At 39.2% G+C, this 17212-nt stretch overlaps 1 protein-coding gene across 1 annotated transcript in view; it reads right to left on the bottom strand.

Annotated features, from left to right (window-relative positions):
- Positions 1-17212, bottom strand: part of LOC115214000 (dehydrogenase/reductase SDR family member 12-like) — a 69230-nt gene that overhangs the window by 27391 nt on the left and 24627 nt on the right. Inside the window, exon 2 of the mRNA XM_029783009.2 lies at positions 14867-15000. Coding sequence (XP_029638869.1) covers positions 14867-15000 — 134 coding nt within the window. The remainder of the gene's footprint in view (positions 1-14866; positions 15001-17212) is intronic.

The raw sequence follows: 17212 nt of genomic DNA, 5'->3' as shown, positions 1-17212 counted from the left end.
CAGTTGGATGCCCTTCCTAATGCCAACCACTCCGAGAGTGTAGTGGGTGCTTTTTACATGCCACCGGCATGGGGCCAGTCAGGCGGTACTGGCAACGACCTCGCTCGAATCTTTTTACACATGCCACCAGCACGGGTGCCAGTAAGGCGACGTTGGTAACAATCATGCTCGAATGGTGCCCTTTTATGTGCCACTGGCACGGAAGCCAATTGGCTGCTCTGGCAACAATCACACTCGGATGGTGCTCTTAATACCCTACTAGCATGGGCACAAGTGCCAGTTAGGCGACGCTAGTAACAATCACGCTCGATGGTGCCTTTTAAGTGCCACTGGCACGGAAGCCAGTTAACCGCTCTGTCAACGATCACGTTCGTATGGTGCTCTTTGCACCCTGCTAGCACAGATGCCAGTCATCGAATTTGATTTTGATTGACATCATGTATAGCAGATATTAAATGAAGATGATTGAAGAATCAGTGTAACCATGATATTCTATGGATCTGTATTAGCTTCTATATCTGTATTAGCTTGTAAAATGTACAATAGCATTGTGTAATTTATATCATATACACTAGTGCAGACATGAAAAATAATTTATTACACTATAATAAATTCCGTTGACTGCAAAACAATCACAGTCTTATGGATATCAACTCTTTACTCTTTTACATGTTTCAGTCATTTGACTGCAGCCATGCTGCAGCACTGCCTTTAATCGAGCAACTCGACCCCGGGACTTATTCTTTTGTAAGCCCAGTACTTATTCTATCGGTCTCTTTTTGCCGAACCGCTAAGTAACGGGGACATAAACACACCAGCATCGGTTGTCAAGCAATGCTAGGGGACAAACACAGACACACACGCATATATATATATATATGACGGGCTTCTTTCAGTTTCCGTCTACCAAATCCACTCACAAGGCTTTGGTTGGCCCGAGGCTATAGCAGAAGACACTTGCCCAAGGTGCCACGCAGTGGGACTGAACCCGGAACCATGTGGTTGGTTAGCAAGCTACTTACCACACAGCCACTCCTGCACCTATACTGGTGAAATAAATATATTCATCTCATACCTTCTGGCTTTCTTTATATTCTACACACACAAATATATACTTGATCCAACTTGTTGCAATCAACAACATCATTACTGTAATCAATAATGTCGTTATTCAAACTAATAAAGGATCTCATTAAATTTTCACCAAATTATATTTTGGGGATTTGTATAATGTACATAAACTAGAAACCCCTTTCACACTTGAGTTCATCCAAATGAACACCATTGAATATACCAAAACTAACTCCTTACAATATATTTCAATCCACAGACTGCGGGCTGTGTTTAACCCTTTTGTTACCAACCCGGCTGAAACCGCCTTTGGCTCTGAGTACAAATGTCTTGTTTCCATAAGTTTTGAATTAGAATCTTCCACCAAACCTTAGTCACAATTTATGTTCCTAAAACTAGCAGAATGATAACTAAGTTATTTTACTAAATTCTTTGATATATTTAAAGTAATTGAAAGAAACACAGAGCATCTCAAAATAAATACATTAACGAAAAGGTTAAGAAACTAGTTTGCTAGCCATGTGGTTTCAGGTTCAAACCACAGCCTAGTATCTTGGGCAAATGTCTTCTACTGTTATGACTAAAGCCTGCAATTTGGAAAACAGAACCAAAAGAAGATAGCTGTGTATCTGTGTGTGTGTGTACTTATGTGTTTATGCCTGTGTGACTGTTGATATTTAGACATTGTAGGACAGTCATAGTCCTTTATTGCCAATTTTTCGTGAAATATGTCAGACCACGGACAAATATTGTCTTGCTTATAAACCAGTGAGGGTTGGCAGGATGCGTGTGTGTGTGAGTGTGTGTGTGTGCATACATGGGTATGCATATGTGTTTGTGCCTGTGTGACTGTTGATATCTTGCTCACTTCTAGCTAGTTACAACATACAGCTGGTGTTTCAAAGCTTAAATTCTAGACTAAATATTTTTACCCAATCCTTCCTCTTCAGACTTGTAACCATCTGGAATACCCACTCAGTCAAAATAGTTATTGACCTACAAAAATTGAAGCTAAACCTCAATTATATTAACTACATCAGTTTGGGAAATGCGGTGAGCTGGCAGGAATGTTAGCACGCCAGGTGAAATGCGTAGCCATATTTCGTCTGCCGTTACGTTCTGAGTTCAAATTCCTCCGAGGTCGACTTTGTCTTTCATCCTTTCAGGGTCAATTAAATAAGTACCAGTTGAGCAATGCGGGCGATATAATCGACTTAATCCGTTTGTCTGTCCTTGTTTGTCCCCTCTGTGTTTAGCCCGTTGTGGGTAGTAAAGAAATAGGTATTTCATCTGTCGTTATATTCTGAGTTCAAATTCTGCCAGGGTCAACTTTGTCTTTCATCCTTTCGGGGGCGATTAAATAAGTACCAGTTATGCACTGGGGTCGATATAATCGACTTAATCCGTTTGTCTGTCCTTGTTTGTCCTCTCTGTGTTTAGCCCCTTGTGGGTAGTAAAGAAATATATATTAACTTCATCATTTTGACAGAGTCTCCTTTTGCACTAGGCATGTCCAACCTCCTCCTCAAATTAAACTTTTAAAAAATGATTGCAGAGAGAATTTTGTTTTGTTTGTTCCTTCTCGAGCCATGCCTGGTTTCCCAATTTCCTTGACATATAGGTTCCCCACCTGGACAGGATGCCGGTCCATCGCAGGTGAGCTGCAAGATGCAGGAGGAAAGAGTGAGAGAAAGTTGCGGCAAAAGAGTCAGCAGATGTTTGCCATTACCTTCTGCGGGAGCCCTCGTGGAGCTTAGGTGTTTTTGTTCATAAACACACACATTGCCTAGCCTGAGATTCGAACCTGCAATCCCTCGACTGCGAGTCTGCTGCTCTAACCACTAGGCCATGTGCCTCCATACAGAAAGAATTAGACTAAATCAAGTCATATAAATCATTTAATTATCCATCCATCCATCCATCTCTGCCCACTATTCCCAGAAGAATTGTGGTAGTAGAGTCCTCAGGTACCTCCTCTGCAGGTCTCATCAGAAGCAATTGCCAATGAACTTCAGTTGGATTCCCAAGCATGACCAACCAAGACTCTGTATATATTATTCAACCATCTCATTCTTGGGCCACTCCAACATTTCCTACTGCTTGGCTTGACTTGAAGAAACCATCTTACGATTCTTCCCTGTGACATTCTAATCACATGATCATGAATGCTGGGTGATGACCAAAAGAGTATGATCGCAGATACTAATGGCTGAAATAGGGTACTTCCAAAGGAGTTCTGGAGTAATGTTACTTGACAGGGTGAATGACTTGAAGATCAGGGAGTCCTTCCAGGTCAAGCTGCTATTTCTCTGCATTGAGAGGTCACAGTTTCAGTACTATACCCATCATCATTTAACGTCTGTTTTCCATGCTGGTATGGGTTAGACTATTTGACAGGATCTGACAATCAGGAGAGCTGCACCAGCCTCCAATTCTCTGTTTTGGTATGGTTTCTATGGCTGGATGCTCTTGCTAGTTCCAACCACTTTACAGAGTATACTGGTTGCTACTTACATGGCACCAGCACCAGTGCTTTAGATATGACACCAGCATAGGTGCTTTATGCATGGTACCAACACAGGTACTTTTTAAGTGACACCAGCATGGGTGCTTTTTTAAGTGGCCTCAACACAGGTGCTTTTTACATAGCACAAGCATTTGAGAGTTCACAAGACAAGGACTTCTCACTGAGAGAAGGAGTGGAACCAAGAGATTTGAGTATGATAAAGGGACAGAGGTAGCCCTTTTACAATTGAGGAGATACTTGGCTACCTCCCTCAGTAGGACAAGGAGGGAGAGGAAGGTGGGAGAGAGTTAGAGGGAAAGATAGAGAGACAGTTGGAGTGAGGGAGAGAGAGGGCCTGCCCATGGAGAATAATGGGGGTTAGTAGAACTAGAGGGGGATGTTCCATAAAAGTGCAAGGGGAAGATGTTTAGAGATAGCAAGTGATGGTGAGAGGAATTAGAAGTGGTAGAGAGGGGGTATGGTAGATATGTGATGGTATGGAAAGAGTGCAGGTAGGCAGGTGAGTGTAAGTGGAGGAGCCAGCAGTGGGTGGTGTCAATGTGGTATTTTACTTAGCTTGATATGCATGTCTTTTCAAACACAGTAAATCACCAGAAGTCTTGGTACCTTGTCATCTTAGTGAGGATCAACATCTGGAGATCCTTTCTCAGCACTTTGTCCCATGTCTTCCTGGATCTATCACTTCCCAGGTTCCCTACACAATTAGAGATTGGCACTTTTTTATGAAGCTGTCCTCATCCATAGGCATTACATGACCATACGAGCACACAAGCTAACCAAAAAGGAGATAAAGACATTCTATTTAATTATCAGAATTCTCTTTAGAATTATTAAAAGTGTCACCTTCTAAGTTCCCATTGAAAGCTCATTTCCTAGTGTTCCATTGCAAATCCCCAAAGATATTCTATTACATCTTATTTTACCCCACTCCATTTTTACTGCAGAAAGTTTGCATGTTCTTTGATTGAATAGCCAATGTCATCTGAGGATCAATTACAAACCAAATTTATTATTCAAAGAAACCCTTCAAACTGTTTTGATAGGTTTAATGTTAGACTTCACTTTTGTCAGGATTTATATAAATTATTGGGAGCAGGAGATGCTCAGTTCTATGATAAACAAACACTCCAGTATATGGCTGATGTATTTGTCATCATGAAAACTTGCTTAGATAAGGTTAAAAATTTGTGTATCTTCTTTAACCTTATCTAAGTTACTATGGATAAGCTAGAATCTAATTCAGTTCTGAAATTAAACATGAATGCAATGTTTTTAGGCTGACTTTCTGTTGTTCAGCTGATTAGCAGAGATAAGTACTTTGACCCTTTTGTTACCCTCTTTCTGTTGAAATACACTGCATGAACTCTGTCAGTGAAGGACAGTGTGGTGTGTGCTGGGGATTTGTGAAGACAGTTGTAGAAGTCGGTGAGAAGAGATATTGTTTGTCACATGTTGTTTCTGATTTATATTTGTAGTGTTATAAACTTGTTATAAGTCCACGTTATAAAGTGGCATAGATACAGTGAGTTCAGAGAAGGACATTAACAGTGCCCACGAGACACAACAGTGGCAACAAGATGTCTGAAGCTCATGGTGGACGTTCTTAGCATTGAAAAACTATTAGCTTCCATGGTTTAGTTGCAACGACAACTACAACAACAAGAGCAGTAGCAACAACAGTGGAGGCGCAGTAGCAACAACAGTGGAGGCGCAGTAGCAACAACAGTGGAGGCGCAATAGCAACAACAGTGGAGGCGCAATGGCCCAATGGTTAGGGCAGCAGACTCGTGGTCGGAGGATCGCGGTTTCGATTTCCAGACCGGGTGTTGTGTGTGTTTATTGAGCAAAAACACCTAAAGCTCTACGAGGCTCCGGCAGGGGGTGGTGGCGACCCCTGTTGTACTCTCGCTCCAACTTTCTCTCACTCTTTCTTCCTGTTTCTTATCCCCGACTTCCTACGCAACCGCTGAGCCTGGATGCGCATTCATCCGTCCATCGATGCTCTCGGTGTTGGGGGTTGACTCACTTTCTCTTCTGCGAGTCTTACGAATAGCAAAGGACCACGTTTCGGACTTCTCCCACAAAGGGACGAAAACCGCTTCCCTCAACAAACAAACAAGCAGCAGCAGCAACTGAGAAAGCGAAAGAGGGATCTGAACAAGATCAAGAGGGGACAGATTGGCATTATGCAGCAGCAAAGGTGGCTATCAAGCGATCGATACGAAGCCTTCCAATGCAGCATGAACGGTTGTGAAAGGTTTATGGTGAAAGAGGAGAAAAACTCAATCGCATCAAGGAATGACAGTTGACTTGCCAAGAACAAGTCACGCTTAGCAGATTGCGAAGTGGCCACCATCCGGATTTGAGAAGCTGGTAGCACAAGATTGGAAAAATTGAGGACCCTATTTGTCGCAATTGCAAAATGGGTGAAGAAACGGGAGAACACGTGATGTTGGAGTGCCCAGCTATCCATCCGCCGATCTGCGGTCAGCTGACGGATCCCGATGGGGGTTGCGAAGGAGCCCAGACTGGCACTCAAGGTGTGGGAGAGATGGCTGAAGATGGCAGAGAAGCAGATGGTGATTGAGGAGCAGCACTAACCAACTATCCAGCTGGTAGTTGCTAAACAGCAACAACAACAACAGCAGCAACAATAACAACAAGAATAGGAAACAGCAACAACAACAAAAATCAACAGTTGTTGGAATTATTATTGCAGTCAAAAAACACTCCAAGTTTGTTTTTGGCAGATGCAGTTGCTAATTCAATTGAAGAATTCACATATAATCCAGAAGAAAGGATTACATTTTCTGCATACTTCAGAAGGTATGAAGGAATCTTCAAGGAAGAGTGTAAAAGTTGGATGGACGAAAAGAAGGTACGCCTTCGTTTATAGAAATTATCACCAGCAGAACATGAAAAGTTTTGTAATTACATCTTGCTAAGAAAACCATCCAAAATTTGTTTAAGCTATTATCTAAAATATTCAGTGAAAGAAGTTCACTATTTTATATTCACTGGGAGTGTTTGATTTTGAAAAAAAAAAAGAAACGGAAGATTTCGTCAGATATGCTGGAATCATAAATAGAGAATGTGAAAAATTTAAACTCAACGAATTAAGCCCAGACATGTTTAAATGTTTAGTCTTTGTACAAGGATTAACAGCAAGTAAAGATGCAGAGATAAGGGCTTGAATATTGACAAAATTGAACAAGATTCAAAACTAACTCCACAAATAATAGCTGAAGAATGTTAAAGAATTATAAATCTACAACAATCATGTTATGGATGTGGAGAAATACATTTCAAAAGAAACTGTCCTTTTAAGAATTTAAAATGTTTTGGATGCGAGAAAATTGGACACAAGAATTCACATTGTTGGGTGAAACCAAAACAGGTCAAATGTAAAAAATTCAAGAAAAAAATATTGTCAACACAAATGCAAAGTGAGGCACAAAAAAGAAAATTTGTCTCTATAAAAATAAATAATGTGAATACGAGACTACAGTTGGACACAGGTAGTGACATCACAATAATTAATGAGGATACATGGAAAAAATAGGAAGGCCTGTATTGAAAAAATCTGTGAAAATTACAAGAGGTATCTCAGGAAAACAGTTATGATTTTGGGACAACATGATTAGTGGGGTAACATTTCATGGGAAAACTTTGAAGGCTAAAGTTTTTGTATCAAAAAATACGATGAACCTTTTTGGCAGAGACTAGATAGAATTGTTTGATTTATGGAACCTCCCCACATTTAGGGGCTGAACTGAAAATCAGAGACTTCACTGTCATTTGTGCTGATAGGGCAGGCCGAAGAGTGGAAATGCTGTTTTCCTCCATGATTCTTTGAGCGCAGATGCCAAGGGCCTTTTCTCCAATGGCTACTGCAAATCAGTCTCTGTACACAACAAGGGTAAAAATCTGTCTGTCATTGGGCTCTACAAACCCCAACAAGCGCTCCTTACACTATCCCCAAGAGTGCCTCAACAAGATCAAATCTTTCCTCCTGCAATGTAACCCAGGAAATATTCTGATGACGGGCAATTTTAATCTCCTCTCTGTAGATTGGTTTCACTAATATTGTTAGACCAAGAACCTTCACCGCAAGCTCAGACAAAGCAGCAGTGGAGTTACTTTTCAAATTTATGGATAATTTTTTCCTGTTATAACTCATCCATGAACCAACCAGAAACAGCCAAAGTGTCTTGGATCTAGTGCTAAGCAATCATGCAGACACTATCCATAACATTACAGTGGAAAGAACCTTCATATCCAATCATGACACAGTGCTCTGTAACCTCAATCTTCAGCATCCAAAAATTTGACATAAATCACTAACTCCACTAAAGCACGACTCATAAATAACAGAAGGTGCAGGATTCGAAAACAGAGAAAAGCACTCATCAGGAGAATAAAAAGAATAAACCAAAAAATCAATACTCTAAAATACCACTATCAGCAGCACCCACAATTGAGAGCATTAACAACCTTGGAATCAAAGAAGCAACAGCTGCAGGACTGTATGAGAACCCTCATAAATAACCAAATAGCTGCAGAGGAAGCCTGGGCTATTAAAAACATCTAGAATAATCCTAAGGCATTTTTTACTCCTTTGCAAAAACACATAGAACCACAGTTTCCTCTATCAATCCACTGACTGACGGAAATGGCATCCTTCACAGTGATGCCAAAGACATGGCTGAGATTCTGCAAAGTCGATACGGCTCTGCTTTCAGTGACCCTGATTCAGTTGAATCAAGCAGCTTTGTTTTGTTGAATGTTCAGCATGTCCTTTCCAACATATCCTTCAACGCTACTGACATCCTCGCAGCAATAAAAGAAATCAAACCTGATTCAGCAGTGGGTCCTGACAGGTTCCCTGCTAGAGTGCTGAAGGAATGCAGACAGCAATTTGCAGCTCCTCTTGCAAATCTCTGGAAGAAATCACTGGATGCTGGTTTTATCTCTCAAAACCTTCTCTCCCAGTCAGTTGTTCCTATCTAAAAAAGAGGATAAATCACTCCCAGTAAATTACCGTCCAATCTCACTCACCTCACATATCATCAAAATATTTGAGAGAGTGTTGAGATCAAGAATAACAGCCTTTCTAGAGCAAAATCATCTTCTAAATTGCAACCAGCAAGACTTTCATGGAGGGAGGGACTGTTTAACACAGCTCCTCCACCACTTTGATGACATATTAGATGCACTAAGTGAGGGTTCCAATGCCAATGTCATATACCTTGGTTTCAGCAAGGCTTTTGACAGTTGACCACAATATACTGTCCAATGGTAGCGTTAGTGGAAAGTTACTTCAATGGATTAAATATTTCCTAACAAACAGGATCAGGCATATTCTGGTTGATGGCATCCACTCAAGACCAGCAAAAGTAATCAGCCGAGTCCCACAGAGTGCCGCACTGGGTCCACTTCTTTTTATTGTCTATATCAATGACATTGCAGATTCTATTTAACATAGCACCATTAAAATATATGTAGAAGACTCTAAGCTTCAGTAAATTATTAAAGGAACATATGATTGAACGATGCTTCAATCGGACCTATGTGCAGAAACCCAGTGGGCACAAAAAAACAAAAACAATATGCAGTTCAACGAAGAAAAATTTGAGCTCATCCACTTTGGAAAACAGAAAACACTCAAACAACCATATACACTACTGTTGGGAGACCTACTTGAACCATCAGATAATATCAGAGACTTAGGTGGAACTGTCAACAGCAGCTGGAGTGTGCACATCAACAAAAAAGTTGATGTTGTCTGCAGAATGTGCTCACGAATACTCAGAACTTTTCAATCTAGGGATCATGAAAGCATCATCCTTCTCTTCTCCACATTCACTAGGCTCCACCTCAAATACTGCTGCCCATTGTGGTCTCCCTACTAAAAACAAGACATAATGAGGATCGAAGTGCCACAAAGATCAATCATTAAAAAAATAAATGGCATGATGGGATTTGATTATTGGGCTCGACTTAAACAGCTGAAACTCTATTCTCTGCAACACTGCCATGATCGATACATTATTTACACCATGTGGAAAATATTCCACCAATATTATTCAAATGATATCGGTATTATGTTTACAATTTACCCAAGACTAAGTCCCCTACAAAGGTTGAGTTTACATCACATAAGAACATCGTGGCACAATTTCTTCACTGCAAATGTTATCCCGAAAAAAATTAAAGAAGAAAAAGATCCCACAACTTTCAAATGGTACCTGGACAAATTCTTCCAGGAAATACCAAACAAACCAACTACACCTGGATACGTCTCAGACAACTCTCTGCTTGAGTGGTCCATGGTGTCCCAAAATAATTAATTAAAAGACTTTTCCAGGTGGTGCTATTGAGTTAGTCATGGCCTAAGCTGATAATGGCTGAAACCAATCTAAGTTACAGCAATTATGAAATTATGTTATCAATATTAGTTTCACACTCTTGACATAAAGCTGTACAAATTCTGTGGAGTATTCTAAAGAATTGTGGTTAGCTTCCCAAAATATAATGGTCTTGCAGATCACAGATAAAATGATATAAGTTCAATGTGAATGGAAAAATATGATATTGGAGATTGTTAACCCTTTTGATACCAACCTCTCTTAGTCCTACAGTACAAACCTTTTCTAATACAAGCTTCTTGTTTTAAAACTGATTTCAAATTCATAAAAATTTCATGTCATTTATGTTCCACACAACATCTTAATAATGGCTCTCTTCTACTCTTCTACTTGTTTCAGTCATTTGACTGTGGCCATGCTGGAGTACCACCAAAGTTATTTTATTAAACTCTTCAATATTTTCAAAATTAATTAAAACAAAGTCAGTGTACTTCAGAAGAAATATAATAGCAAAAGGGTTAAACCCATAAAAAATTCAAATACTCATAAAAGATGAAAGGAAACTGCCGTTTCTTAGTTCTAATTTCAAAGTATCTTTCATTGAATAAAATGATAGACTCTTGCAAATAATTTTCTAAAAGGTCTAACATTCATTCCAAATAATTAGGTGAAAACTGAGTTAACACAGAATTGCTCTACTAACAAGGACAACACAATGTTTCATATGAACTTGAACCCTCGATCCCACTATTTGAAAGCTCAATACTTTAATTGCTAATCAGGTTCACCTTCTCCTGTTCAAACCTAGCTGGCGAAACAAATAAACAAATAAATAAAATGATGACAATGTTGTTGATGATGATGATGATGATGATGATGACAATGCTGCTGGTGCTGTTGAGCGAACAGTCTTTGTCCCAGAGCTCGCAAGATGGGAGAAGTCCGAAACGTGGTCCTTGCTATTTGTAAGACTCGCGGAAGAGAAAGTAGGTCAACCCCCGACACCGAGAGCATTGACGGATGGATGAATGTGCATCCAGGCTCAGCGGTTGCGTAGGAAGTCGGGGACAAGAAACAGGAAGAAAGAGTGAGAGAAAGTTGGAGCGAAAGAGTACAACAGGGGTCGCCACTACCCCTGCTGGAGCCTCGTGGAGTTTTAGGAGTTTTTGCTCAATAAACACACACAACGCCCAGTCTGGGAATCGAAACCGCGATCCTCCGACCACGAGTCCACTGCCCTAACCATTGGGCCATTGTGCCTCCTGCTGCTGCTGCTGTTAATGAAGACAATAGTTTTGAGAAATATCTGTAAGAAAGGCCAAAAGTAAAATAGAGGCAAACATGCAGGTTCAAATCTATTTAATTATATTATGGTAAGTTGTTCTGTTACAAACATTTTTTTTTGGTACTGTAAAAAAACCCAGAAAAATGAAAAATATTTGAATGAACAAGTTAAAATTGTAGAATAATGATGAAAACCCAGGACTTTGATCTGACTCTATAAATACAACATAAAATCAATAATTCCTATGTCCACAAAATGAAAACTCAGTCAGCTATGATAAATAAACTACTCCCTCTCAAATAATGAAACGATATTAGTGTTATTGATTTCTGAAGGAAGAGAGTGGGGAAACGAAAATTAATTCTTGAATCTTTTGATGGAGAAACCAAAGCTATTTGTTTTTACAAGAGAACCAAAGAATGGGAAGGAAAAAAAAAGGAAGAGTATACTGAGATTAACTTTCTGTGGAATATAATTCTTTAAAACTGTTCTGGTAACAATTACAAGACTTGGCTGTGCATTTCTAAAAGCTGATAATGTAACATCCAGAAATAACCATCTCTTTAATGCATTTATCTCTCTTGATATATCATTTCTAGACAGACAGACGGACAGACAGACAGACAGACAGACAAACAGACAGACAGACACACACATACACTAGCATAGTCGTGTGGTTAAAAAGTTCACTTCTCAACCACCCAGTTTTGAGTTCAGTCTCACAGCATGACATCTTAGCCAAGTGTCTTCTATTATAGCCCTAGGCCAACCTCGTGGGTGGATTTAATGGAGTGGGGAACAGAAAGATGCTATATATGTGTGTGTGTGGAGGTGCAATGGCCCAGTGGTTAGGGCAGCAGAATCGTGGTTGTAGGATTGCGGTTTCAAATCGCAGACCGGGTGTTGCGAGCATTTATTGAGCAAAAACGTCTAAAGCTCCACAAGGCACCAGCAGGGGGTGGTGGCGAACCCTGCTATACTCTTTCACCACAACTCTCTCTCTTTCTTTCTGTTTCATGAGCAGGTTGTTCTGTTAACCGTCGGAGTGCTATGATATGTCCAATAATACTTTATTTGTTCCACGTCCTCGCGTTGCTGTGTTTTTTTTTGTGTTTTCTTGTTTGGATTAACTATATATATATATATATATATATATATATATATATATATATATATATATATATATATACCGGAGTAAACACATAAATGTGAAACAAGGTGGAAAAGAGAGTACTCAAATACCAGTGGTAGAGTAATATGCTTTATTTAAAGTAGTGAGTTTCGGAAACTCAGAGTAACATGTTTTGTTGAATTTTCTGCTGCTTTAAATAAAGTATATATATATATATATATATTCGTTTATTTGTTTGTCATTTGACTGTGGCCATGCTGGAGCACCACCTTCAGTTGAGCAAATCGACCCCAGGACTTATTCTTTGTAAGCTTAGTACTTATTCTATCGGTCTCTTTTGCCAAACCGCTAAGTTACGGGGATGTAATCACACCAGCATCGATTTTTAAAAAATAATAATAATAATAAAAATAATAATAAAAAAAATAATAATAAGTAGGTGTAAACACATGAACAAAATAAAAATAAACAAAAACAAATTACACGAACGTGTATAAACAGGAGATACAGATATTACAGACACTCCCCCCCACACACACACACATTAACTAAACATAGACACACATGGAGGTATACACATGCCCAAATGAAGACACATACAAGAGGAATACAAAATGGCTGACCGTTAGTAAGGAGAGACACACAAATAAGAAAGAAGAAAGCAAAGGACCACTGATGAGGTCACAGGAGTGTGATGAAAGAACTCTGGCCGAAATAAGATTAAGATTAATGTAAAAAATAAATAATGCTGAATAACACCAAATATATAGTGTGTGTGTTTTTATTGGCTAAACTGGCAAAATGACCATTCCTAAATACAACAACACATATATATATATATATATATATATATATATATATATACATATATATATATATATTACATGCGCATGTGTGCCTATGGACATGTGTATATGTGCTTACATGTGAGTGTTGGGAGAGAGAGAGAGAGAGAGCGTGCATCCTGGTGTCTCTTTGTCTTGACATCGTAAAATAGTTGTAAGCAAGTGTTACTGTCATACAAACAATGTCATTCATTTCTAAACTTCTGTGAAAATATATCTGACCAAGGGGAGATATTACCATACTTGGATGCAAGTAAGGATTGGTGACAGAAAGAGCATCCAACTAGAAAAATTTGCTTCAATAGGTTTTGTCTAAGTTATGCCAGCATGGAAAATTGATGTGAAAACAATGATGATGATGATGTGTGTGTGTGTGTGTGTGTGTGTGTGCATGTATATGTGGAGTCTGTGTTGAAGTTTATGTGTGTGTGTTTGTATGTGTATGCATGTCTGTGTGAGTTTGTGCATGTATAAGAGAGTGTGAGTTTGTGTTTGTGTACCAAATTTAATAAACCAAGAGATGAAGAATAACAATGAAGAAGTACACTTTAATTAGATGAAAACCTTGCCAGTCATTAATTAAAAACTAATTGGAGGAGGGGATGGTCACCATCAATCTAACCTAAGAAAGATGAAGGTTTATCTAAAAATCATTATACATTTAGTATATAAGAAGCATAAATATTTAAGAGAATATATTAAGTGTTAAACAAGCTGTGCAGAGGTCAGATAATAACCATCATTTATAGACTTCTAATATTAAAAATACGATGGTGTGATTCTAAACTGTATCTTAATTTGCTAATAGACCTGAGTGTGTTAATGATTTCATCTTGATTAATTTCATTTTCCATGACATTTAATATAGCAATTTGTTTTGTTTTCCTATGAGAGAGTTTACTAAGATCTGTGGCTTTTGTCAATCAAGGACTCTCTGTTAACTTGTTTCATCATTCTTCATTAGAATTAGAATTAGGCTTAGACTTATGCTTCCTGGGGCTCATAAGGTTGGAGTTCAACCTGGTTTGCATGGTGTATCAGTGACTGAGATCAGAACATTCTCCCAACTGAATGGGATGCTTGTCAGCTGCAGTGTAAATATCCCCAGCTATTGTTGGAACTCAGCTGTGTGGACTGGAGCAATGTGAAATGAAGTGTTTTGCTCAAGTGTCTGCTTTTGCATGGTTTCTACTTCTTAACACCAACTACTTTACAGAATGTACTGGGTGCTTTTTGTGTGGTGCCAACACTAGCAAGGTCCACTATACAGCTCAAAAGATTAAGGTCTCTATCAACTAAGTGCTTTCTGATTTAAACCTAAGGCCAGCAATCTTGAAGGGAGGGGTTTTGCTGAAACCATTGACTCCAGTTTTTATCTGGTACTTTATTGACCTTGGAGGGATAAAGGGCAAAGTCGGTTTCAGCAGAAGTTGGACTTAGAATATAAAGAGACAGAAGGCATTTAGCCCAACGCTCTAATGATTCTCCTAATCCAATTCATTTAGCTTGTTCCAGTGCTTTTAATCCAATCCAGTGTCCTTCGCCCAATTCAGTGCTTTTAAGGCAATCTATTCCAGTGACCTTATTTACCTGTCTAATAATATAAACAGAAGCAATAAGTTGGAAAATAAAACTAACCTCTTTTAGCCAGGTCCTCAACAATAGATTTGCCTACACCACTACTGCCACCAGTGACCATAAAGCTGCGTCCCTTCAAATTGACATCAAGATCAGCAGGCTGGAAATGTTGACTGGCCTTCTCATATCCACCCCTAATGATAGAAAAATAGAAGATAAATCATATTTAGTATTAGAAATCTGAACTCAATACATACATAGAGTACAATTTAAACCTTCAATTACATAATAAGCAATATTAAGAACTCCATCTGCATTTCCTTTGTTATGAAATTTTAGTTTTGAATGTTACAATGAGTATAAGTGGAAAACAGTGCAAAACATGAGAGATTGTTAATAAGGTATTTAGTTACACCATCTTATATACATTTTTATTAACATGAGGTGAGTATTTGTTACATAATGGAAATTACACAATCAAAGTTTAATGTCAGATCATCAGAAGTGTAACTATTACATGTCATACTAGCACTATGACCCGTCGTTGCCGGGTCTAGTGCTAGTCAAGCATATTTGGTCTTTCATGAAAATCCCTCTCTCTTGTCATTCACTTGGTCTAACTCGTTAATTATTCCCTGCATTTCTCAAATCAGAAAAGCGTGCACGTTTGAAAGCCAAAACACATGACAATGCATCTTCACAAAACACAAAAATGTGCTGAGTCATGCAGACTGTCTGCAAGTGCACATGTGCATTCAACTGTCAAGGGTAAAATTATCTCCGTCCAATCAAAAAACAGCTGGCAGTCTATTGGTGTATCTAGCTGTATGCACGCACCACACACAAATTTCTATATCTTAGCGATTTTGAATGGATATGCCCATAACTTATGGGCATAAGGGGTCGGTTTATCGACTTTTTTAATGGCTTTCTGGGTTGACTGGGGAAATAAAAATATCTTCACGACCATCCTCAGAAAACCCATAGAAAATGCGAGCCTTTTACGTGAAAAACTGGATTTTTATAAAGGACACACAGACATTTTGCCATTTATAGATATAGAGATTATTGGTGAATGCTGACAACTTTTTCAATCCAGTAATATTACATATAATAGTTGCACATCTGTGATGATTTGACATTAAATGTTGATTATGTAATTTGCCTTATGTAACTAATAACGACCTTATAACTAAATATCTTGTAAACAATCCCTCATGTTTTATTTTGAACTCAATATACATTTGAACACAATCTCCACAACTAATAAACCGACAACTACAAAACCAAAAGTAGTGCATCACCTACCTCTTACCACAAATAATGATTACTAACAGGCCCCAAAATGAAGCCTCTGCAGCGTCAGTCATCCTGCTTGAAACAGCAACTAAATAAACCCTTCAGTCACAATTCATCATTTCAGTTTGGACAGAACACATTAAAAATATAATCTTTAAAAGGTCAGTTATATCAAAGAGTAACTTGAGGTTAAGCAACAACTATTACAACTACAATCAGCATCATCATCATCATCGTTTAACGTCCGCTTTCCATGCTAGCATAGGTTGGATGGTTTGACTGTGGGCTGGCGAACCAGATGGCTGCACCAGGCCCCAGTCTTGATCTGGCAGAGTTTCTACAGCAGGATGCCATTCCTAACGCCAACCACTCTGAGAGTGTAGTGGGTACTTTTACATGTCACTGGCACGGGGGCCAGTCAAGCGGTACTGGCAATGACCTCACTCTAATCTTTTTACACATGCCACCGGCACAGGTGCCAGTAAGGTGACGTTGGTAATGATCACGCTCGAATGGTGCCTCCTACATGCCACCAGCACGGAAGCCAGTTAGCCACTCAGGCAACGATCACGCTCAGATGGTGCCCTTACCACCCTATTAGCATGGGGCACAAGTGCCAGTAAGGCAAAGCTGGTAACGATCACACTCGAATGGTGCCTTTTATGTGCCACTGGCACAGAAGCCTGTTAGCCACTCTGTCAACGATCACGCTCATATGGTGCTCGTGCTCATCATCGAGTTTCACTTTGATTTTGATTTTGATTTCACTTGCCTCAACAGTTCTTCGCAAGCAGAGTTTAGTGTCCAAAGAAGGAAAAGGAACACACAAGTGGGCTGGTTACGCCCCAGGCACAGGCCACGAGGTTATGGTCTCATTTGGCTTGCCGGGTCTTCTCATCATTAATGACTAATTCTATCAGCAGTAGATGTACTCCAAGGGTTGGTTATTTAACTGAAACTCTTTCTCCTTTATACTATTGGTCAATACATAATCACCACTGAACCCATTGAGATGACAATTTAATATTACAGGTTTAACAATTGTACACTGCAATACGCGTACAAGTAGAAATCCATTTGTTCAATCTATCCCTCTATCTATCTGTC

Source organism: Octopus sinensis, linkage group LG7 (genome assembly GCF_006345805.1).
Source record: "Octopus sinensis linkage group LG7, ASM634580v1, whole genome shotgun sequence".
Classification (NCBI taxonomy): domain Eukaryota; kingdom Metazoa; phylum Mollusca; class Cephalopoda; order Octopoda; family Octopodidae; genus Octopus; species Octopus sinensis.
The sequence above is the reverse complement of the archived record's forward strand: the minus strand, read 5'-3'. Positions and strand labels throughout refer to the sequence as shown.